This window comes from Calliphora vicina, chromosome 5, assembly GCF_958450345.1.
Source record: "Calliphora vicina chromosome 5, idCalVici1.1, whole genome shotgun sequence".
NCBI classification, from domain to species: Eukaryota; Metazoa; Arthropoda; class Insecta; order Diptera; family Calliphoridae; genus Calliphora; species Calliphora vicina.
The window spans coordinates 110,298,441-110,324,031 of NC_088784.1; the positions used below are offsets into that span (position 1 = coordinate 110,298,441).

General features: G+C 28.6%; 1 protein-coding gene across 3 annotated transcripts; it reads right to left on the reverse strand.

Moving 5' to 3' along the window:
• Nucleotides 1-1,333: 1,333 nt before the first annotated feature.
• On the reverse strand, nt 1,334-25,299 carry oys (oysgedart). 3 transcript variants are annotated; one of them, XM_065514577.1, is made up of 9 exons: nt 25,084-25,299; nt 24,368-24,620; nt 5,014-5,237; nt 4,759-4,927; nt 4,497-4,667; nt 4,016-4,363; nt 3,748-3,948; nt 3,529-3,660; nt 1,334-3,400 (listed from the first exon to the last, which is right to left on the reverse strand). In XM_065514577.1, the coding sequence occupies exons 2-9, from the start codon at nt 24,461-24,463 to the stop codon at nt 2,699-2,701; spliced, it is 2,043 nt and encodes a 680-aa protein (XP_065370649.1). In that variant the 5' UTR covers nt 24,464-24,620; nt 25,084-25,299; the 3' UTR covers nt 1,334-2,698. The 3 variants fall into 3 exon arrangements, with proteins under 3 accessions (XP_065370649.1, XP_065370648.1, XP_065370650.1); XM_065514576.1 differs by lacking the exon at nt 25,084-25,299 and having other exon boundaries at nt 24,368-24,744; XM_065514578.1 differs by lacking the exons at nt 24,368-24,620; nt 25,084-25,299 and adding an exon at nt 7,993-8,125.
• Nucleotides 25,300-25,591: the final 292 nt, after the last annotated feature.

Here is a 25,591-nt window from a genome sequence, read left to right on the forward strand (position 1 = left end):
AGCACTGAGTTAAAAAATAATATTATTGAGTACTCTTCAATGGAATGAACTTATTTCGTTATAATAAATCCTGTTCAAATATTGCACTATTCCTTATAACCTTCACCATGTGTATAGTCAGTTAGTCAATTCGTCGTTTAATACCCACAATGATATTCTGCGATTCTATAAATTATATACATATTTTAAGGATCCTTATAGATCCGATTCTTCGGCTGAGAGTTTTTCAGTTTGATGGTTGAAATCAAAGCTTAGAAACAACTAATTCTAATTAATTCAATTTTCAAAATCAAAATAAATTAACAATTCCATTAAAGCATTCAGAGCAAAATAGTTCGTTGTCTTAATTTTTTATAACTCCAAAATTTCAGTCATTTAAGAATTTATTCTTTATAGAATTAATTACTTGCGGAAACATTAATATCCTTAACAAAATAGCTTTAAAAATTATATTGAATGATTCAATTTATCTTCAATTCAAATCTATTACATACAAAGCCTTTAAACAACAAAACTGAATGAAGAAGACACATTTTAATTCAATTGTAATAGATTTGAATTAGTAATGGATTTATTGAATTAATGACTGAAAATTTTGAATTTAGAATTAAGATTTTAGTGAATTAAGCTAAAATTTAATTAATTAATTCGAAGCTCTGGTGGAAATATATTTTCGGATATTACAGATGGCAACTGGCAGCTATTTCTGCTGCCAAATTAGCAACCAGCAGTTCGGTTGCCATCCATACTCGACCCATTACACTACACAAATCGGATAGATAATCATTAATCATTAATTAATTAATCGGATAGATAATCATTAATGAAAATCAGCCCCAAGTGTTTAAAAAACACTTTTTTCAAAAACTAATTTTTCTCTCACAAAATCTTTAAAAATTATTTTTTCACAAAAACTTTTTTTAAAAATGATAATTTCACTATTTTGTAAAAAATAATTTCCAGAACATAATTACTATATTCGGATATGCCGAATCTTGTATAGCCTTCACTAAAGAAACTTTAATATATGTAAATATTAAAAACAAAAAATATTTTTTGCCATTTGTGAGACGATTTTAAATAGAAACCTAAGTTGGACTATACCAGATATATTGATGTATCTACCATGTATGAAAGTTATCTTGGGGCTTCGGAAAGTTAATAATAATAAATATAATTTATGGGGACGCAAATGAAAAATGTGGAAACTACAAACGGAATGACAAACTTATATTTAAGGTGAAAGGTGTATAAGATTCGGCACAGCCGAATTTAGTTTCATTTACTATTTGAAATCTTTAGAAATTTAATTTAAACTAATTAAAAATAAATGTTTTTAGTTTAAAATTTGTTTATTATTTAAAATAAATTATTACACAATTATGTATTCAAAACAGACTTCTAACAAAACTTTTTCCAAGTGCATTTTAAAAAAAAGGTATAATTTAATATTAATGGAAGAAAATATACAATATTTAAATTAATTTGGTGAGAAAGATACAAATTTTGTCCAATATTCGATTTTTGAAAAGATTTTTTTAAAAATATATCTCGAAAATGAGATTCGATAAGGATTTATTATTTTTTTTATTATTTAGATTCGTTTGAAGATGGCAAACTTGTTTTAGAAAAAAATTCTATTAGAATTCCATTTGTTAGTTACTTAAATTAATTTACATTTTCAGTATTTCTCTATTTCAATTTCAATATTCAATATTTTTATTTCAACAAAAACAAGTCATTTAGTTATTAAAACAAGCATACAAAAATACATACATAAATAAATAAAGTGTTAATTGAATAAAATTTTGATCAGTTTCTTTTCAATTATTAGTGTTTATTTTTTGGTCTCAAAAAAAGTCCATAATATAAAATTCTAAAAATATCAATGTGTGAGAGAGAGAAAAAATAGCAAAAACAAATTGTCTACATTATTTTTCTTTAAAATATTTTGGAAGATATGAATGGATTTAATTTGATTGTTGCTAAATAAAAAATAGGAACAATTGTAAAGTGTAAATTGTTAAGTTTTGTTTTGTTTAGTTTAGTTTTATCTTGTCTTGTAAAAATTTAATGCTTTTTGGAAGGACTTTTGTCAATCTTGTTGTGTGTGCGCTTGTTAAATTTTGTTAATTTTTTTTTGTTTTTGTGTATTTTGGTATAAATTGTGTATGTGTGCGTGCTTTGGAACTAAAACGTGTGGTGTTGTGCTTAGTTTTTTTTTAATAAAGTGCTTAACAATGGTTATAAAAAAGCGGAGGGTTGGATAAATAATAATAATAAGATGATCACGAAGGATGAATAAGTTACATTACGTTTTCATTACATAACATGTATGGATGGTAAGTTTTTCTTCTTTTTTTTTTTGATTAGTTTTTAAAATATTATTTTTGTTTTCTTTCTTTAGTATGGGGTCAAGTTGATCTTCTTTCTATCTGCATTAGATTTAATTTGTTGTTTTACATACTAAAAAAAATGTTTATTAAATGTATCAGGATTAAACTTATTATCAATCATTATAATCGTTTGTCATTATTATTATTCATAATCATCAATGTGATTAACAATTAATAATATTATGTATATAGAGTTAGAGCATTTTGAAAAACAAAGAAAATCAATGCTATTCTTATATGTAAATAATTTTATTATTAAGAGTTTTAGTTGTAGTTAGTAGATTTGGTGATGCCTATAGTGGCTATTTTGCATGACCATTACTTAAAACAGCTGGCAAAACGTTGGCTTGCTGAACGACAGCATTGATTACTTCGATTTCTTTTTTAAGGAAAGCAGCACTCTCTTCTACGGATGGCTTGCCGGTAGTACCAGCTACCACATCGCTAACGTTTGTAGCCAAAGAGGTACGTTTACGTAAACCATTGGGTATTTCGCGCATTAAATCATTTTTAAATTCCACAATACCCGTTACAGTTTCCGTTACAGTCTTATCAATGAACTCCTCAATATTCTTAGTTTCAGCTTCGATTTTTTCCATTATCTTGCTAGACAATTGATCCATTTCGCACTGATCGTGGGGCACACTCACGGCATCCCTTCCGGGATTAACAAGAGGTAATTTTGGTGGTGCTGGCGAATGCCTCTCATGGGCTTCGGGCAATACATCTGTATTTGTTGTTGAGGATGTGGTCTGATTGGCCGCTGCCTTAATAGCTGCATTATCATTGACTGATGTGGATTTACTTACATTAGCGTAATCATCCTTGTTAATGTGAGATGAGATGAGTGGTTTTTGATTTTCTCCACCCAGTGATGTTTTGGAGGACGATTGTGGTGGGTATGGACGTCTTTCGCCGCGTATAAATTTGGGTAAAATAAATATGGTAATGAGTGCAACAATGTGAAGGCACAAATAAAATTTCAGGTACAATCTAATGCTGCCCTGTAGAGATTATAAAAAATTAAAAAAAAAAAAAATAAATCAGAAAAGAGCTTCTAAACGAAATGTCTGATGAAGAGATGACTAAAATGATCATATTACAACTTTCAAATGGTAAATTGCCAACTTACCATGAATTCAAGCAGAACAAATGGGAATGTAGCGTAACCCATAACAACTCGAGTTGTCAGGCATGTCAAAATGTCATAAAGCATACGTGTCATGCGTGTTTGTTGGAAGCGATAACGGAACATACGGCGAGCCTACAATAAAGTATTTTTTTTTTATATAAAAGAAAATAATAAAACAAAACAAATGACAATATAATATTACGAAAGTAAAACACTTACCATACGAGCTGAGGTTACCATCAAAGCACCAGTTGCAAATGTTAAATAGTAACCAGGATAAAAACCATGCCAGACAGCACTTAAAGCAAATGTTAAAATGGTGCCATAATTTTTGGGGACACGTTCATAAACGATGGTGCGTAACCAACGATTTGTGCCACAATTCCAATTGTTAATAGCATCACGCATATTTGTAGCAAACTAGGAATTATATTAAAATCGATCACTTGTTATGAAATATGTATTTATTGAATTCATTTTAACTTACTTCAAAACCTAAAACATTAATATTAGAAATGAGATCCCAGTTGGCATTGCCATCCTTATCGTAACCCGTAAACCCTAAGCCTGAATTATTGCATATGGCATCGGCCAATAACCAGGCATGATAATACTTAAAACGTGTGCAGGTGGTAGCCATCATGGCGTACCATATTTTATACGCAATGCCGGTGTTCTCTATAAATTCGTCATCCTTCATATTTTTTATTGGATACATTTTAACGAATTTCATAAAGATAAAGGCGCAAATAAAGCTGCCGATAACTTTTTTCACCACCGTTTTCACCGGCGATGGTTCTAGCACCAATTGCGTTTTGCCGTTGTCCACGCTTCCCTAGAATGATTTTTTTTTAAACAAAACCGAAAGTAAAATATCTGCATTTGATTTGACATATATAGAGTTTTTCCCGCTATTGCAGCATTATTCCAAGATTTTCCAAGTTACGTTTAATCAGACTTGTACTTACATTTGTATTTGTTGGTTTTAGTAGATTACAACCCTCGACAAAATCTATGTAGTCTTTGTAGAATACCAATGGACCAGCCATTAAGCCTTGAAAATGCAAGGCATATGAAAAATATTCTAAAGCTGAGGGTAATTTACAAACAGCATGATATTGTTGGGCCTTGGTAAGATCCTGTGATGAACAACAACAACAAACACAAGTTACAGATTAGTACAGACATAAATGCTACATATTATGTTTTCCACAAGGATTTATCGTTTACCTTAGTTTGTCTTACAAAACCATCGTGTATGCTAAAGGCCAAACTAGTAACTTTTTGTGTTATTATCATTAGTGGGCCAGTTATGTCCAATGTATGCGAGCCATCATCATAGATCTGTCGCAACAAATGTATGCTTAGCAAATACGCCATTGCCACAATCATAACGCCCCTAAAAGTAAATAAAATTATTTTAATTTGAATGTTAACATTTTATTAATTAAATCAAGGACTATATTTTTGTACATATTTCGTTACCTTTGTACAACTTTTGGACTTTGTGTGCGTATGACTACATAACATGCAGCTGGCAGAGCGGCAATATGTATGGCTTGTGCTCCAAAACAGAAATAACCAAAAACTAGACCAACACTCAACGCCACTATATGACGCACTGATGCAGTCACTTTGGAAGGATGTAGCACTGAGCGAAATAGTGATGCTAGGAAGATTGCAGATATTTGGCATATTATAAAGTTCACCTTAAAAAAAAAAACAAACAAAAAATAAGATAAAAAATGGTTAATTAAATGATTATAAATATGATAATCAGAAATTAGAGATTGTATTTCATAAAAAAAACCCTAACATGACAAAAAATAACGCTTTTAGATTGATTGATCAGCTGTGCTGAATTTTATACACCCTACACCAAAGATAAATATTGCAAAAATTTTTGTTAAAAAAAAACTTGGTGAAAAACCATATAAACAATACTTGGCCCCATGGTGAAAAAAAATTTTGGGCGAAAAATGTTATATTCGGATATACCGAATCTTAAAACTATACTTAAGGAAAAATATTTTGGGAAAAAAAATTGTAAAAAAAAAATTGTGTAAAACAGTGAAACAAGAAAGAGAGCTATATTCGACTGTACCAAATCTTACCCATCAGCAAATTATACTTTCAAATAAAATTTTAAATATTTTTAGGTAAACAAAATTTAAATTTTTTTTTCAAAAATTTTTTTAATTTAAAAAAAAATTTTTAATTTTTTATTTTTTTTAATTTATCAGTGACAAAAAATTAAAAAATTTAAATTTTTTTAATTAAATAAAAAAATTTAAATTTTTTAAATTTTTTTTCATTTATCAGTGAAAAATTCCGGTTAAACAATATTTTTCCCGAATATGACCTATTGTAAGTTATTTGGTGGCTTCGAAAAGTTGATAACAACATACATACATACGGACATAGCTATCGGCACCACTATCCAAATTATACATATATACTTTATGAAATCTCAAATAAAAAATGTGAAAATTACAAAAGGAATGATTGTATAAAAATCGATTACTTTGAAGGTTTTTTATTCTGATTTATTTTTCTAAATTTCGGGTTCAAAGATGTGCTATTGTCGCGGGTCATGGAGATACCTTATTTTTGATAGCTATGTAGACATATATAAAAAAACCAACAGACTGAAATTGTGAAACTTCTTTAACTAATGTAGGATAATTTTTATTTAATTTAATCAAATCGGACAAATCATTCTCGAGTTGTGCTAAATTATGTGGTACAACCAGTGGTTTTAGGTTTGACGATGTTGTTACAGTTGTGTAACCTGCTGTCTTCAATAGAGTTGTCAAATATTCGACATATTCAAAAAACCGGTTTTCGAATAATTCGAAAAAGCGTAATTTTTAAAAACCGGGTTTCGGTTTTTTCTATGAAAAACCGGTTCGAATAAAAGGTTTTTAGTCTTTTTTGTCAATTTAAGAATTTAGGTATAAATTAAGCTTAATATTTTTTATTAAAACAAATTTAAAAATCGTTCCGTATTTCAAATATTAATTTAACATATAATTTAAATTTAATTCAATATTTTTCAAAATTTATCCAAATAATTAAAATCTAGTTTCAAGTCGCTAGTTCTTGCAATATTAGTTCTTTTGTTTGGATTTTAAACTTCTCTTAATGTTAAACTGAACTTCAATATATGATTTGATGAACTTTCATTTAGTTTTGACCAAAAAGTCTATTAAAAAGTGTTACTACATACGGTATAACATGGCGAATTTATTACAGCTGACATTAGCCAGATTATTTTTTTTTTTTGATATGTTTTCTGACTTCTATCTGTTAAAGTTTGCTTACATTGGTTTGACCCCTTTCACACTAGGCAATTTAGTTGCCCAACAACAAAACAGCATGTAAAATTTTCTTCTCCTTAACCCGACATTACCTCTAGCATCTACAAACACAAGAGACCTGCGCAACTAAATTGCCTAGTGTGAAAGGGGTCTTTGTTAATTTAACGTTTTTGTATTTAAATTTGTTTAAAATTAAAAAAGGGGAGTAGCTAATTATTAAAATTAATCGCATAAAATCTTAAAATAAATTAAAAAAAAAATATTCGATTTTGTCGAATAATTTGAGGTTTGTCGAATAACTCGAAAACCGTCTTTTTTTTGTAAAAAAAACCGGAAAATTTGAAAAAAAAACCGGTTTTTCGAATAATTCGAAAACCGGGTTGACAACTCTATGCATTAAGCATCCCAATAATTTCCTAAAGAGCATAAAATTTCAATTTGTAATAAGTCGACCATTTCCAATTATATTTCAGAAAATTCCAATAGAATTTCAGAATTTTCTAATTGAATTTCATAAAATTCTAATTGTGTTTCAGAAACTTCCATTTGTATTTCAGAAATTTTCAATTGTATTCAGAATTTTCCAAATTTATTTAAGTATCTTCTAATTGTATTACAGAATTTTCCAATTGTTATTTAGGATAGTAAAATTTTTATTTAGGATAATAAATCTGGTCGGGAATTCCCGGAGTCCAAAACCTATTGGCAACAGATCACAACGAATCCGTTTTATCTGTTTTGAAATAATACTATTACTTAAAGAAGAAAACTTGTAAAGAAATTCCCGAACTCCTTATGTGCCTATAAGGAGTTGTTGTGCTCCTTATAGGCACAACAACAGGAATTAATATATACTATATAATAACTTATTCCAGTGCATTTGTGGTAAGCACTTGTGTTATTATGATGTTAAAATGCTATTATGTTATTAGTGAAGTTTCAGAATATTAGCATTTTAACACATTACTTGGTAATGAATATTTTTCCTGGATATATTTTATATTTCACAAATTTATAAGTAATAACATCAGGTGATAGAAAAACATTCCGCTTAGTCACTGCTCATTTTCATATCAATCAGTTTATATCACTTTATCGCAAAAAATAAAACAAATTGTTTAAAAACGAAAAAAAAAACAATCACCTTATTATGACTGTATGATAAAAGGAAACGTACGTATAGGTTGTATTAAAAAATATTTATGAGAAATTTTTGCGCACACAAATTTATATGATTCCCTAAATAGATTTAAATCGAATTAAATGACTTGATTAATATACGTTTTTCGTTATTTCTACAATCAAAAAAAAAAAAAAAAACAAAATGATTAAGTTGCTTTTTTTTTATTTCTTTTGTTTAAAATTTACTTCAACATTGTTATCAACACCTACTGGCAGTTGACCTGTTATCAGTTAAAGTACGGTTGAGGTATTTTCTATTGCAATTAGAGAATGTGTGGCTTTGCGCAATGTTGATTAAATCATCAGACATGTAAGGGATATAACGAACGATCACATATGCGCATAATTTGGTTATTTTTCGCATTCACATTGGCCAGATTATGTGAATGATACCTTTGGCATAATTAGTAAATTAATCAAATTAATATTCTCGATTTTGCAAACCAATTGGAAATTTTCTAAATGTTTAAATAAATATACATATTAATGCTTTATAGTATACATCTGACCGACCGACCGACCGTTGAATGTTTGCATTATTCTCAAGTATAAAATCAGTACATCAGCAGCATATACTCCTATGTACGTAGCGTACATATATGTATATTAGAGTGCTCCAAGATTGTATGGACGAAAAAAACTTTCTAGGTACAGGCCGTCCCCCCCTCTAGAATTGTTCTATGTATTGTAGAAACACGTTGTGTAAGATATTAGGATGATAGGATAACGTTAACTGGTGGCGCAACGACGCTGAAGTTTTGAGGTGCATTTACAAGGGGAAAATATGCAATTTTTTCAGTTTTTGTAAAAATTTTGCCATTAAATAATGACTTTTACAATTTAATTTAAAAGAATCGAAATGTGTACGTAATTGTCGTTATAATAAGATATAAAAGACAAAAATTGGTGAAAAAATGTTAAAGTTATTAAAAAATCGCCAGGCCATTAACGTGTCTCAGGCCACTAGAACAAGAAATTTATGAACAAAATTAACATATTTTGAGAAATATTAAAATAAAAGCTTATTTTTACTTAAAATATATCCATATTTACTTGTATATGAGTTTTTGTCCTCGTAGGATACCGTTAACCTATTCGCAGGTATGACCAAAAAAATTAAATTTTTTTAACGGCAGTTTCAAAACTCAATTTTCAAATTTTTAAAAATTTTGTTAAACAAATTTCAGAAGATTTTGATCATCACTTGGGGATTTATTGACAACATAATAGGGAATAAAAATGTGAAAAAAGTATGTCAATACCTCCTATAGTTTTTCCGTACCTGCGATATAAATTTTGCGATTTTCGAGAAAAACTAATTTTTTGGCCATATTTTGGGGAATGACAAGAATTTCCTTACTGTAATGATTTTTTAGTAAAAGCTATTCAGAATAATATAGTCCAAGTAATTTTAAATATAGTCTGAAAGTTTTACTAACATCGGAAAACTTTAACCCTTAAATCGTGAAGGTCAAAGGTCAATTTTTTCAATATTTGGAATTCTCATGGAAAGATAGCGAAATATTATATATTTTAGGGCCGATTTTGGTGAAACTTAAGAAAAATATAAAATGAAGTCTAGTATTCACAATAACAGTACAAGAATGGAAATTAACCCTTAAGAGTACTTGGGGTCAAAATTAATGTGTTTTTCATGATTTTAAAAGTTGAGGGTCATTTGGGCCCCAAGTGCTATTAAGGGTTAATTTCCATTCTTGTACTGTTATTGTGAATACTAGACTTCATTTTATATTTTTCTTAAGTTTCATCAAAATCGGCCCAAAAATATATAATATTTCGCTATCTTTCCATGAGAATTCCAAATATTGAAAAAATTGACCTTTGACCTTCACGATTTAAGGGTTAAAGTTTTCCGATTTTAGTAAAACTTTCAGACTATATTTAAAATTACTTGGACTATATTATTCTGAATAGCTTTTACTAAAAAATCATTACAGTAAGGAAATTCTTGTCATTCCCCAAAATATGGCCAAAAAATTAGTTTTTCTCAAAAATCGCAAAATTTATATCGCAGGTACGGAAAAACTATAGGAGGTATTGACATACTTTTTTCACATTTTTATTCCCTATTATGTTGTCAATAAATCCCCATGTGATGATCAAAAAATTCTGAAATTTGTTTAACAAAATTTTTAAAAATTTGAAAATTGTGTTTTGAAACTGCCGTTAAAAAAATTTAATTTCTTTGGTCAATACTGCGAATAGGTTAACGGTATCCTACGAGGACAAAAACTCATATACAAGTAAATATGGATATATTTTAAGTAAAAATAAGCTTTTATTTTAATATTTCTCAAAATATGTTAATTTTGTTCATAAATTTCTTGTTCTAGTGGCCTGAGACACGTTAATGGCCTGGCGATTTTTTAATAACTTTAACATTTTTTCACCAATTTTTGTCTTTTATATCTTATTATAACGACAATTACGTACACATTTCGATTCTTTTAAATTAAATTGTAAAAGTCATTATTTAATGGCAAAATTTTTACAAAAACTGAAAAAATTGCATATTTCCCCTTGTAAATGCACCACAAAACTTCAGCGTCGTTGCGCCACCAGTTAGCGTTATCCTATCATCCTAATATTTTACATAATGTGTTTCTACAATACATAGAACAATTCTAGAGGGGGGGGACGGTCGAAATTCGCAATTTTATTTTTTTGGAGCACTCTAATGTATATAGTATGTCTGTTTGTATAGTATTTTTTCTATATATAGTATAATCGGGGACACTTGTTGTTTACTTTTCTATAGATTTGGGTTGGTTGGTTGTTTTGTTAATTTGTTTGTTTACTTGGAATATTTATTCTTCCATCAAAAACATACATCCCAACAGTTCTAGGAGACTGTCCCGAATTAGTGATTTTACCTATCATTCAGCGTGACAACTAGTTACATAGCATAGTTAACACGTGCATGTCCTAAGAAGGGGATCAATTGACCCTTTTGGATTACCATCTGATTACTGTCTGGCCCTTAGTAGTCAAGGCATTGCATTCACATACCGGTTATATAGAGTTAGTTACTTTACTAGCTACCTAACTGGTTATTTGATCATCTACATAAATAGTTATTACACCATTCACCTTCGTGCGAAGGGTATATATAAGTTTGTCATTCCGTTTGTAATTTCTACATTTTTCATTTCCGACCCTATAAAGTATATATTCTGTATCCGTATAGATAGCGGAGTCGACTAAGCCATGTCCGTATGTCTGTCTGTTGAAATCAATTTTCTGAAGACTCCTGATATCTTCGGGATCCAAATCTTCAATAATTCTGTCAGATTTTAATTCTGTGATTTTAAATAGAAGTTTGCTATTTAAAATCACCAAAATCGGTCCACAAATGGCTGAGATATGAGGAAAAAACCAGAACAACCTCGATTTTTGACCTATATCTGGATTACTAAGTCATTAATATAGACAATATGGATATCTAATGATAGATATTTCAAAGACCTTTGCAACGACTATATAATACCATAATAAGTTGGACGTACAACGGGTCACAATCGGAAAAAATATAATATAAATTTTTCAACAAAAAAATAAAAAGCAAAAAAAAATTTTTTTTTTGAAATTTAATAAAAAAAATTTTAAATTTAAAAAAATTAAAAAAACAATTCGAAAAAAATTAAAAAAAAAATTTCCAAAAAACTGATAAACAAAAATTTTTTTGTTCACTTAAAAATATTTAAATTTTTTTATTTTGAAGTATAATTTGGTGAAGGGTATATAAGATTCGGCTCAGCCGAATATAGATCTCTTACTTGTTTTAATTTGCACAGGTGCTAATTGACCTCAAATAGTCAGTTAAAAAGCCATCTCACCTTCCTCCCTCCACTCTCCAATAGATTACTTCTGGTGGGTAAAATAACTACTTTCTAAAGTGCAGTACAAAATAAAGGTTTTAAGTGACTACACTCTAAGTTACTTAGAGACACTAATGTTACAATTGACTTCACGTTAGGTTACATGAAATGTCAGTATACTTAAGATTTGTATAAAACCAGTTTTTACGAATTACTCACAAAAAAGTGCAGCATAAAATAAAAGTTTAAAGTGACTACAATCTAGACTATTTTGAGACACTTTTGTGACAATAGTCTACACGCTGGATTACATGGAATGTATAATGTAACCAATTGGCTACATAGAGCTTATACGTGTCAAATGACCCAAAATATATAAATTGCAATCCATTAAGTGATCAGACATTAGTGGCAATTACTATCTATAAGGTCTACATTGACTACTTGTTTAACTGCTGGGTACATAGTCGTACTCGTACTCGTTCATACACACATACATATTTATTTATATGAGTGAATTAATAAAAATGATTTTAAAATTCTCTCAACTTATTATTTAACGAGTATTCTTTAGAGTCTAAACTTTAGACTCTAAAGCAGTCATGCCCAAGCCCTATACTCTTGGTACTCTTTTGTTTTTGTAATTGCTCTTAGCTATAGGCTGTGTGTTTTGTATACTCACTAGAGCACTCAGCACCAGCAATACAAAATACACAAACAACTTTGTCTTATTATTTTTTTTGTCGTTCTTCACTGAATACACGCATGTTGAAAGCAACAACACTTACGTATGATTTGCTGGTAAACATTGACGACTGCGATCATCCATGTAGATTTTGTTTTTGTTTATCGTATGATATTTTAAAAATGTGTGTGTTGAAAGTGATTTTTTTTTCTTTTTTCTTTGTATGAATTGGTTTTAGCAACAACAAATATTGAATAAAAAGTAGATTTTCTTTAAATGTATTGGTGTTTACTCTTCCATAAGGAACTTGTGGGCACCCCTGGTCTAAAGTTTAGACCATTGCTTTTTCTATCTAATGGGAACAAACACAATAGATATTAAATTTAAAAAATAATTTTTTTATAAATTTTATAATTGATGGCTTAAAAACAACATTCAAGTCAAAACCCCCACGAGTTAGAAAACAATGAAATTTTAAAAACATTTTTGAAACGATTTTGTTTTAATTGAATTCATTTAAAAATACTAGTTATTAAATATTTGTTAATAAATGTTTGTTGGTTTATAATACAAAACAAATTCGATTCTGAAAAAAGTGAAAAATATTTTCTAATCAATCTACTAATCTATCATAATCTATAATAATAATAATTGGCGTCTATACGTCTATTAGTATAATAGAACTTTTGTTGTAAACTAATATTTAAGTTTCACAATTTGATTTAAGATTTCATATTAATTTGATCTTTAATCACGTTTTATATGCAACTTGATACACGTGATTATCCAAGTAATAATTACAAAATGATAATATTCATATAATTAACTGTGTAAATATTTATAAATATTTTTAACCTATTGTAACGACACTCGGTCATACCATAGAAAGGCCCTAACTCGAGTTTTTTTGTAAGCCAATATTTTCGTTTATTTCGATTAATGATCTGATCATATATCATATATAGCCAAACAAATCTCGAATTCATAAAACACGAGTTAGGCCATTTTTATATTAAGGTAACGATATATTTATTGGATGTATGCATAACTTACCAATGCGGATTTAGAAAAGATGGCGTATCTTTTTAACGCGGTTTTTATTTTTAATAACTTATATGTCATTTTGAAGAGTACATATCTGTCATTAATTTTCATTTAGTTATTAAACATTATAGTGTAAACAACAATGTTTTTTTTTTGCTTTGATAATGACGAATTTTGTGCCAACAAAGCGTCATATGCGGGAAGTTTTGCTTTACGACTTTGATTTGGAAAAATAAATTTCAGCTGAATCACACGGATTGCTCACCAAAGCTTATGGTGAATGTGTTCCATTGGTTTTAACGTGCAAGAGATGTTTTTTTGGTTCAGAAGTGGTGATTTTGACACGGAAGACAAAGATCGACCAGGCCCGCCGAAAAGGTTTGAAGATCAAGAATTGGAGGCATTACTCCATGAAGATTGTTGTAAAACTCAATAAAAGCTTACCAAATCATTGGCAAACGATTGCAAGCAGCAGGATTCATCCAAATGCTAGTAAATTGGGTACCATACGAATTTGCACCGAATCATTACTTGAGATGAAAATTGGATCCATTACGATAACCCGAAGCGTAAGAGTTCGTATGTGAAGACCGGCCAACTAGCCGAATCGACACCAAAGCCTAATATCAATGGCACTAAGGTAATGCTATGTATTTTGTGGAAAAAAATGTCCTATATATTATGAGCTGCTAAAATCTGCCCATACCATCAAATGGTATCTGTATCGTACGCAGCTGATTAGTTTGAAGCAAGCATTGGCCACATTATGCAATACCTGTTAAAAACTATTTAGAATGAAGTGCAGACCTTGCCCCGCCTGACTACTATGTATTTGTTTCGATCGATGCAGAACGCTTCACATCAAAACAGAGTATCCAAAATTCGATTGATTCGATCGGAGATGCTGAGTTCTTTTGGCTCGGAATTCATATGTTGCAAGAAAAATGGGGAAAAGGTTGTAGCTAATAATGGCCAATACTTTCAAGAAATTTATATTGTAAAAATATTTCCACATAAAAGCTTAACATGTGAAAAAATCCCACATTTGTCAAGTCATTATAAAGATTGAAAAAAATCAGTTGGGGAAAAACATTTTTTTTTTAGATAGTAAAGAATAAAGTTGGTGCTAAAAATTTTTTTTAATCAAATAATAGTATTCCAATTTTCTAGATTTTAAATAGCAACCGAGCAAGGACTATACCCGATGTATTGATGCATCAATCAGTTATTGGGGGGCTTCGTAAAGATGATTTCAACAGACAGACGATACTCCACTATTTATAACGATCCGGAATATATAGACTTTATGGGATCGCATATTAAAAAATGTGGAAAATACAAACGTAATGACAGACTTACATATACAGTGGTTGACAAAACAATGGAAACTTTTCCAAATATTTCATTAATGGCCTAAAATCTGAAATAATTTTTTAAAAATTTTTAACATTTTTGTAGTATTTTATTTGTATACTTTTATTAACTTAATTTAACAAAAAACAAAGGACATAATTAATTAAATTCTAAAAATGAGAAAACAAAATTAAAAGATTTCTTTATTACGGCATTGACAAAACAATGGTAACTTAGGTATTATTTTAACAAATATGGTCTAAACTTTGCAATAACTAAATATTTTGTTGGGTATCCATTATTTTTTATAACTGCTACACATCGACGATGCATTGAACCAATTAAAGAGTCAATGGTCTCCTTTGAAATATTTTGCCATTCCATTATAACCGCCTCCGATAAATCTTCCTTCCTGGTGTAATATTGGGACCTTATTTTACGATCTACAATTTCCCATAGATTTTCTATGGGATTGAGATCTGGCGATTGGGCAGGCCACTTCAAAACACGTACCTCGTTGGATTGTAATCACTCGGTTACAACCCTAGAGGTGTGTTTCGGGTCGTTGTCGTGTTGGAATCTCCAAACTAGGGGCATATTTTCCTCAGCGTATGGATACATAACATCGTTTAATATGGTTCTGTATCCTATACCTGTAATGGTATATTTTATAATTTGAATTGGGCCCATACCTTGGCCTGAAAAACATCATAGAAATGAGTGGTTTTTTCACAGGACGATAGCAACCAAGACCAGCCTCATTTGCCTTCCGACTAACTGTGCGGGTACTTATTTCCAATTTTAGGCTATTAACAACCTCTCGAGGTGTTCTTTTTGGGAATCTCTTGAACTCTCTCGCTATTAAATATCTTGTCTAGGAGTAGTCTTACGAGGTCTTCCACCTAAATGTTGAGTTTTTACAGAACCGATCTCACGAAATTTCTTTATAATTTTTGAAACTGCTGATTTATTTATTAAATATTTGCCACAGATACTTTTTTGTTTTAAACCAGCTTTAAAATCGTTAATTATTTTATTTTTTAAGTCTTCACAAATCTTGACTTTAGCCTTTTTTTTAACTATGAAAAAAAGCAATTATGCGAAAAACTTCGAAAAAGAAATTGTGAAAAATTACCAGAATTTAAAAATAAAATAACTGTAAACAGAATGCTTTTTACATCGTTCTTTTAAATATTATTTTCGTTTTACACTTCTTTCTTGCAGAAGTTTAAAAGTTTCCATTGTTTTGTCAGTAGCGAAATAGTGAATATTTTTAATTTTGTTCCCTTTTTTCAGAATATAATTAATTATGTTGTTTGTTTTTCAGTTAATTTATATAAATAAAATTATACAAGTAAAATACTAAAAAAAAAAATTATTTTAAAAAAAATATTTTAAATTTTGGGTTACATATGGAATATTTGGAAAAGTTTCCATTGTTTTGTCAACCACTTATATACCTTTGCCACTCATGATAAAGGGAATAAAAATAGTGCGCAGATTTATTTTTTTACATTTGTAAGTTGTGTAATTTAGTTTTCAATTAAAATGCACTTAATTATTTAAGTAGTCAGTCAGTTTGTTTGGTTTTTGATTTCAACTTATTTCTTAAATATAGACAAATACTTAGATATGAATATTAAACCTGTCCTTAAAAAAATTAATATATCTTAGATGCGTATAAAATTGTTCTTTAGTATGTACAACTAATTGAGACATTGAATAATGGAAACTCGTACCGTAAATCAAAATACATATACATATAATATTTCAAAAGTTTACTATTGAAATATTATATTTGGCGTAAAATTATCATTCTAACAAGATATCATCGCCAACAGCGAATGTATCTTATATATTAAGTATTCATTAAGGGCAGATCTAATGTACGTACTACTTGTATATAAGTACAAATCTATTTACGTGTTACATGTAAAAATATTCAACGATCAATTAAAATTTTTATTGATATTTATGTGTTTTTATATTCAATTTTAGTTGAGTGCAACTGTAACTGAGCTGCATGCGAAAACGGTTCGAAATACATATACTATACTGTATTTATATTTAATTTTAACAATAGAACAAAAACTTGTTCTATAATTGATATAAATTTGTAACAATTTAATTTAACAACTGATTCCAGACCTCTGGAATAATATGATTGTTTGCATCGCAGTGCATCTCTACTGCTAGAATCTAAAAATCAAAAGGTTTAATAAAAATTGGTTAATGGATACAAAAATAATTGTGTGTGTATCTTTTTATTAGTAAAATTTATTATTTTTCATAAATCATAAATAATATACGAGGCTGGGTCAATAAGTTCGCGACCTTTTGAATTTATAGGCTCTTAACTGACAAGGCAATACTGCACCTATCAACAGGCAGCTGTCAGTTGACTCCTGTCAACATTTCAATAAGTTGCATCATTTAGTTTGTGTTTGACAGCCATTGATGGCAGACTACCTCGTGACTTGAGGAGAAAATGGAAAAAAAGTTAAACATTATTTTTTTGCTGATAAAAACCAATCATAAAAAAGTTATTTACTGGATTTCGTAGTGGCCGTACAAGCACCAGTTGAGGTCTCTATACCCGAAACAATTTAAAATATCACGAAAGAAGACTATGTTGAAAAATAAAATAATTTTGTATCCAAAAACCTGTGTTTCATTCAAAAAGGCATGGATTTTTTGAGTCACCCTCGTATCTATAATTTATTCTCTACTACTTTATTCAAATTCAGATTTAAAAAATTTTTCTAATTTATGTTTTTGTGATTTTATTTCAAGGTCAGACTTTCTTTTGTCTATAAACAATATGGTAAATATTTCAAATGTCAAAAAATACGTTATAAATAATTGTATGATACCGTGGTGGAGCTACAAATTCACGTTAATTACTGATTTAAAGTTCATTTTGTTTGTTGGACACAAAACACTTTTAATTTCATCATAATATTTACTATAAAGCTTATTGTAAAGCAAATGATTAATGATTCACATTTTGAAAAGAAAAAAAAAAAGATGCAAATTTATTATGAGCAATATGCATACATACTGACAGACAGACATAATTAGTAGAAACTGTTTATGCAAAATAAATTAATAATAAATAAAAATAAACATGTATGACGTATGAAACACATTAAAACGCGAAGAACAAGAAAATATAAATAAATAAAAACGTTTTAAACCAAAACAAAACCTGAAACTAACCGATGTCAATTAAATTAACGGGTATTTGTGATATTAAATTTGTTCTTTCACTTTTCTTTTAGAAATGTTTGTCACATCTGGCATTTGAAGATAAAATAATTCATACAAAAATAAAAAGAAATACAAAAATATTATGCAAAGATTCGAAAGAATTAATTCCAACTTCTCTACATACCCATACACTATACAAAAATACTGTGTGCTATTATCACATTTACATATAAAGGCTCCAATCGAACAGTGACCGGTTATCACTCCTACTAGAATTCTGAGACTACAACTATCCAACCAACTTAGTGTTTTGGTTGCCTTTGCATCCGGTTTTAGACAAAATGCTTGACATTCCATCCCACTATTCCAGGATTCACGGTTAGAATGTAGTAGTGCCACATAGGAGGTCTTACTCCTTAATACTATGATCCAGATCTGAATCAAGTCTGGCCAGTTTTCCTGTATTTTACCTTATACCCATCACAATCTGATTGAGTAGTGTATTAATAACTCTTCAAGAGCTCTCCTGCAGTCGACCACTATGAAAGAACATTTCAGAGCCTTAAGTGCCGCCTAACTGTCCAAAAACAAAACTAAACAAAAAAATGTTTTATTGAAAAAAAAAATTGTGTTAAAATTAGTTTTTTCGATTTTGACCCATTTTCGATCCAAATTTCTATGCCTTTATATCGTTGGAAAGTTCTTTGAAATGACAATCATTAGATATTTATTTTATTTATGTTAAGTAATCCAGGGGCCGAATTACCGCATTCGATATCGAGTAAAATTTATCGTAATTTCCTTATTTGAGAATATTCGATATCGAGCAAGAAATTTATTACATTTTAATATAATTTCGATATCGAAATTATTTTTCGATTCGATAGATTATTCGGTCACGAATGCGGTAATTCGGAACCAGATATAAATTAAATATAGGTAACAAATCAAGGTAGTCGTAGTTTCTTCTTAATATCACAAACATCTTAGATTTTCCCGAATTTAAACCACAACTTCAGAAAATATATTGATGAATCAATCATGTTTGTAAGTTATTTGGGGACTTCGGACAGTCGATTTCAATAGACAGATGCATATCAACTCTGCTATCTATAACAAATATATCTTCTTTACATATATGTACATTAGAGTTAATTTAAAAAATTTGATTTGCGGGTATCATCATTTTTCTGAAGGTTTTTGCGTAAATAAAAATAATTGCGTCCTTTTTTTTGGAACATTTTCACTCCTTGTGGTGGTTCAACGCACCTAAAGACGCGCATTTTGAGCACAATTTTCTGTAGAGCAAAAACGTTTGAATATATTGCAAATATGAATTCACCAGTTGATTCTGCATCAAAAATTTATACAATTGATGTTTTTTGAATTCCAAAAACCCACAACAGGGGCGCTAATCTCATAAAAAAAAAATAATTTTAGTTTTTTTAAACATGCATGATGAAAATGAATTTTAAGCTTAGCAAAACGGCACCAATATTTCCTTCCTATCACTAACCATTAAAAAGTTATGACTATTTTTAATTGCAACTATTAACCATTAGTTTTCGGGGCCATCCTAAGTTGAATAGTTAGCATATACAACTCTTCTTGTTAGTAGCATTTTGAACGATGGAACAAACATTTTAAATATCTGTGATTATTTTGACGGAAACTCATATCACTTTCTGACAGAAATACACACAGTTACAAAAATTGTCTCTACTCTTATATTTCATGGAGTGGTTGTTGTTAAGCAAGTTACCATTAGAAAACAACGACCAGTAAATAAATCATAGTCGATGAAGAACAAACTTTTTAAACTCTATTCTAAAACAAATAGATTTTTTAAAATTTTGTTAAACATATTCTAAAGATTTAAAAATTGCTCTTTGCAATGTAATTAAGGATATATAAGTGAATAAACGCCAAAAATAAAACGTCCCCTCGGTTACCGGATGCCAACATATGACAGCGATTTTGGTGATTTCATTGTAATTATTGGGTTTTTGTGTCTGTGTCAATTAAAAGAAATTAAATGACATTTATGGCACAATTTACATTTAGGAAAAACCCGATTTTGTTCTATTTTTATTTACAACATTTTAGACTTTTCTTCTTCGCTCATACCGTACATGCACTGACCCAATGTTTATTTAATTTTTCTCTTTTTCACATACAGTACAGGGAATTTAATTATATCAGCTTGATTATCATTTGCAAAAATATTAAAAAGTAATGTTAATTCTGATTAAATTTGTTTCCTAAAAATACAAAATCAAATATGTTTCATTACAAAACTTATAAACTAAACTATTTGCTGTAGTTTTGAAAATTATAAAAAAAATGTGTATTATTTGAATTCTACTCACTGTAAAATACATTCATATAAATAAAATTTATTTGAATATGGCATGATTTAATAAAAACACACATCTTTACATCTATACATTAGATGGTACACACATAAAATAATTTCGAATACGAAAATATATTTTTTTTTTTGTTTTAGTTTTTACATATCACACAATGTTGTTGTTGCTTAATTGGTCGCGATCAATGCCAAAACTTAAAATCAGCTAAAACTAAATGAAACGTACAAACGCCAGTTGTCACGTGACGTAAACAGCGAAATGAAAGAAATTTAAGAAATGAACTTTCAAGGTCAATAAAATGCATTCACGTTCATATTTTCAACCGAATATATACAAATAGTTTATAACAACAACAAAATGACTTAGAAATAACACATTATCAAAATATTCAAAATATCGCTATTGATAAATTAGCTATCGAATTTTTATACTTAATACGTAAATAAGTATGTCAAGTAGCTTCACAAAAACACATTTCCCAAATATGTAGTACTCCCAATATGATGATTATTTATGATGTAAGTAGGTATTTCATATATAACGTGGCTTGAGTATTTTTTTTAAAATTGAACTGTAATTGTTGAACGTGCGCTTTGGGTTTAATTACCTTAAAGGTATAACGTTCAACTTGAGCTTTAAAAGAATAGATTGACAAGTGATCATTTTATTTCTTCATTGCAAAAAGTTTGTATGTTTTATTAATAAATTCTTCTATTTAATTACATATACATATTAAGTAATTGCTCTCAATTAAAAGAATATTTACAAAGTTATAACGATTTTTCGAGTCCTTTCATTTTCATGTTTTTAGCTTTTATTTTGATATTGGAATATTTTGTATAAAATATACAATTACAAGTAAAATAAGTACGAATAATGCTCGTTCGATTAATCGAATAATTTCTTCAAAGAATTTAAAAAATTTCCATTTTCGAATAACTAATAATGCAAACAATTATATGAAGATTAATCGAATAAAATGAATAAATATATTTTTTTTGGAATTTATCATGTTCTTGTTTTAATTTTTAATAATTCTAAATTTAAATAAGTTCTAAGGCGTTCGCAATAACTCGTTCCACTCAAAACTAATGAATTTGACCAAAATCACGGTATGCGAACATCTTTTCCCTTGAAAATAAGTACATATTTTTCAAAAAAACTTAAAGATAAATGGTTTTGTGTAATGCTGGAGTTTATTTAGGAGCAGAGTTGTGGGGTGGGTCAGATACTTCGAAATACCATTCGAGTTAAAATAAATAATTCCAATAATAATTTAAATACAGAGGAAGTAATATGGAAAGGGATGTTGAATGTAATATTGAAAATTTGTTTAACAATGATATTGATGAAATAAACCAATAACATGATATTAATTTATACGTGATGTTATTAGAGTCTAAAGCTTACAAACGACTTGGCAAAGAAACAAAGATCAGTTAATTTATCAATAATTAAATTGGGAATTTGGCACATTAAAACTAAAACTTATTAATATTTTACTTTATTTGAGCAAATTTTAATTAGTCGTATACTTCGATGGACAATTTTGAATATGCAAACAGTTTCAATATTTGAATAGTAAAAGTTTAGCTGACTTTAAATAAAAAATGCCTCATTAAAATAAAATATTCATTGTTTTTTAATTACGTTAAAATATACTACATACATGGGTACATACATATGTATGTTTGTATTTATATTACATTATTTATTATTCGAAATAAAAGTTCAAATGATGTCACTTAATTCTGTAATTATTTGATTTTAAAATAAACCTTTGCTATATTTTTATTGTGCATTAACAACATTTTAATATTGTTAAATTGATAAAATGTGTTTACATTTTATAATTTTTGTTTTAAATGTTGAGTGGGTAAATTAAATTAAACTCTCTCGTTATCACTTTCTTTATATGACGAACTATATTTACGTTGTTCATGCATTTGTATGTTTTTTTTTTATTTTCTTTCTTGTCATTCTTTGTTTTGAGTTTTGTTGTTTATTCTTCTTTGTGGTCGATGGCATGTTGTCAATATTGCGTTTGTCATCTACGACCCCAAACAGGATCTGTTGATAAGCTTTATGTCCATTAAATGTGTCACTCAAAAATAAATGATTGAAATGTAAATAACATATTTTATGTTCTGTTTAAAACATCAACAAAATATGAAAATGTTAAATACCAATATAAATACATATTTTTTTTAAACAAATTGTTTAACGTGTCGTTATTTTTAGGTATTTGATGTTTATTCATGCTTTGCTACCTTTAAATTTTCTAAGTTTTTATAACAATAGTTTGATCAGTACATAAGAATAAATTCTGAAAATCAAAAACGCATTTTTCTTAAGGGATCCCAAAAGAAGCAATTTTTTACTGGGTAAATACATATTGTTGCCTATTGGTATTTAATTAATTTATTTTAAACAAAACTGTTGAATTATTTCTTTTAATCAGTGTAAATATAAACCAATACTAGTATATTTATATACCTATAAGCAATTATATTAATAAATTTAATGACTCAATAATTATATTTCTATAAACTATCAATGTTAAACAGTCTTACGTCATAACATTTTGCTGGCAAAAACAAATTGATGTGCAGAAGCCTAGTGTACATTTAATTTAAAAATTTTTATTTTGTATTAGAATTTTTTGTTAATGAATTAATTTTTATTTGTAAAGCAGATTCATATTTACATATTATGTTCATATGTGTGTAGTGTTGTTAGTGTAGGTATAATTATTTTTTTTGACAAATACACGTTTTTAACGTGGCCTTAACAAAACCATTTTAATGCTATGATACCATCCATATTAACAATAAATGAATAACTTTATTATTATTTTACACCATGTAATTTATTTCAAATCTTTATGATTCCCTTCAAGACAGAGTTAGGTAGAGATAGAAATAGAAGAGTTGAAATATCTGAAAGGTAGAATTACTAGGACAGAATGAAAAGTACTGTCCTCTTTAGTGATTCCCTTCAAGACAGAGTTAGGTAGAGATAGAAATAGAAGAGTTGAAATATCTGAAAGGTAGAATTACTAGGACAGAATGAAAAGTACTGTCCTCTTTAGTCAACACCTTAATGACGCCGAAAATGTCCAGTGGCCTATAACCCCCCAACATATTCTAAGCTTTCATGGAATTGTACACCTAACCACCTAAACATGTGGCGTCGAAGTCCCAGGCAATGGCAGATGCTCCACGGTTTGTAATTTTTATTTTTATACAGAAACTTAAATTCTTGTAAAAATGATAAGTTGGTCGCCAATTTGCCAAAAAAAAGGTTTAAAAAACCACACTAACATCACAAAAATTATCAAAAATATAGAAAATAATGCTGGATTTTGATATCAATCTAAACGGAAATTGTGTTTCCTAATTTCCATCTCTAATCTAGAACCCAAAAAAACTAATTATTCGTTAAATGATTGTATAATAAAACATAATTCCAACATAATAAATAGCGCAATCACTGGGTAAACACAGTAATGCACATACATAAATATGTTCGTACAATTCTTGAAGTTATCATTCTATCTATTTTGTGGCAAAACAAACAATGAAAATAAGTCATAATAAAGCAAAAAAAATATATATATATAAACATGTTTATGTACAGATAGGTACACACAAAATTCTTTAACCTAATTGAAGAATCATCTTCTGCCTGCTCATCCGCTTGTCAATATAGAAGAGTTTAATTCTGAGACTGGTGCCGGCACCATTTGTTAGTTTATTATTGCATATGTTACGCAAATTATTTGTATAACAATCTAACTAGATATTTAATTGAAATTAATTAAGAGGTACTTACCACATCAATTGATAGACCAGATAGGTCTGCCAACCAGGTGAATGTTCGGCTACCGCCATAATTGTCGGCCTCATCAAATTTTGGTGTTTCTAACATTTTGTCTGGTTTTTCCTAGACTAAAATTTTTTATCTTTTTATTTATAATTATTTGTTTACTTTTTTTGTTATTTTATAACATGAGTTGAGAAATTCATTTGTTTCAGGTCATTTGTAGGATGGTCGAATTTGGGCTGTGATATTTTGAACTTCTAGACTGCAAAAACAAAAACTAGGCTTTTAGACACGTACAAAAAAGAGAAATTTCGTGTTTATTCTTTAGGGGAGTTTTAATATTAAACAAAACAATAACAACACAAGAACCACAATATTATTGAACATCAACTGTCAGTTGTGGTATATATATATTATATACATACATACATATGTATATATATATACTTATTTATATACATATGTACATCTGTATACAAGTATAGATATGAATGAGTATGGAATGTGCTTGTGTGTTATATTTGCAAAAAAAATGTCCTTCATTTGAAACACAAACATTTTTTTGGTGTTTTTGAATTTTTTTTTTTGGTTTAACTTTATAATTAAAACTTTTCACTTTTTAGAATTTATTTTTCATGATTACCACACTCTACATCTTTCATCAAACACATCACTCGAGCTCCATGAGCTTGCGAGCAAAATTATTACAACAAAAATAGACTCACTTTGGTAAAAAAAAAATTATTTATTGCGTTGCATTTATATTTTCACAAATACCCGTCATTTATTTATTTGTTTTTTATTTAATCACGTTACCAATTTATATTTACTGATTTTTTAAATTTGTTTTTATTCTTGCCAGATAAAAAATAAGAAGAAAATATATAAAACAAAAATTTCTAATGAATGAATTTTCACTCCTTTGTTTTATAATCAAAAGCAAAAAACTGAATTGACTGTTCTGTCTGCAAATTATGGAGGTGTTGCTGTAAAACAAAACATACAATAGACACATTCAACAAGATAGTGGTAGTTGCTCAGCAATTACCAAAAGAACAAAAACAACTGGCATTTTGAGTATTTGTTGCTGTCAAATGTTGCTTATTATATCTGATGTTTTGATTTTGTTCTATTTACTGCTACAACAAACACAAGTAAATCAGACAGTTGTACATTACAATAAACGAACGACAAATATTCAGCTGAGCTAGTGACATTATCTTGTCGTTTTTA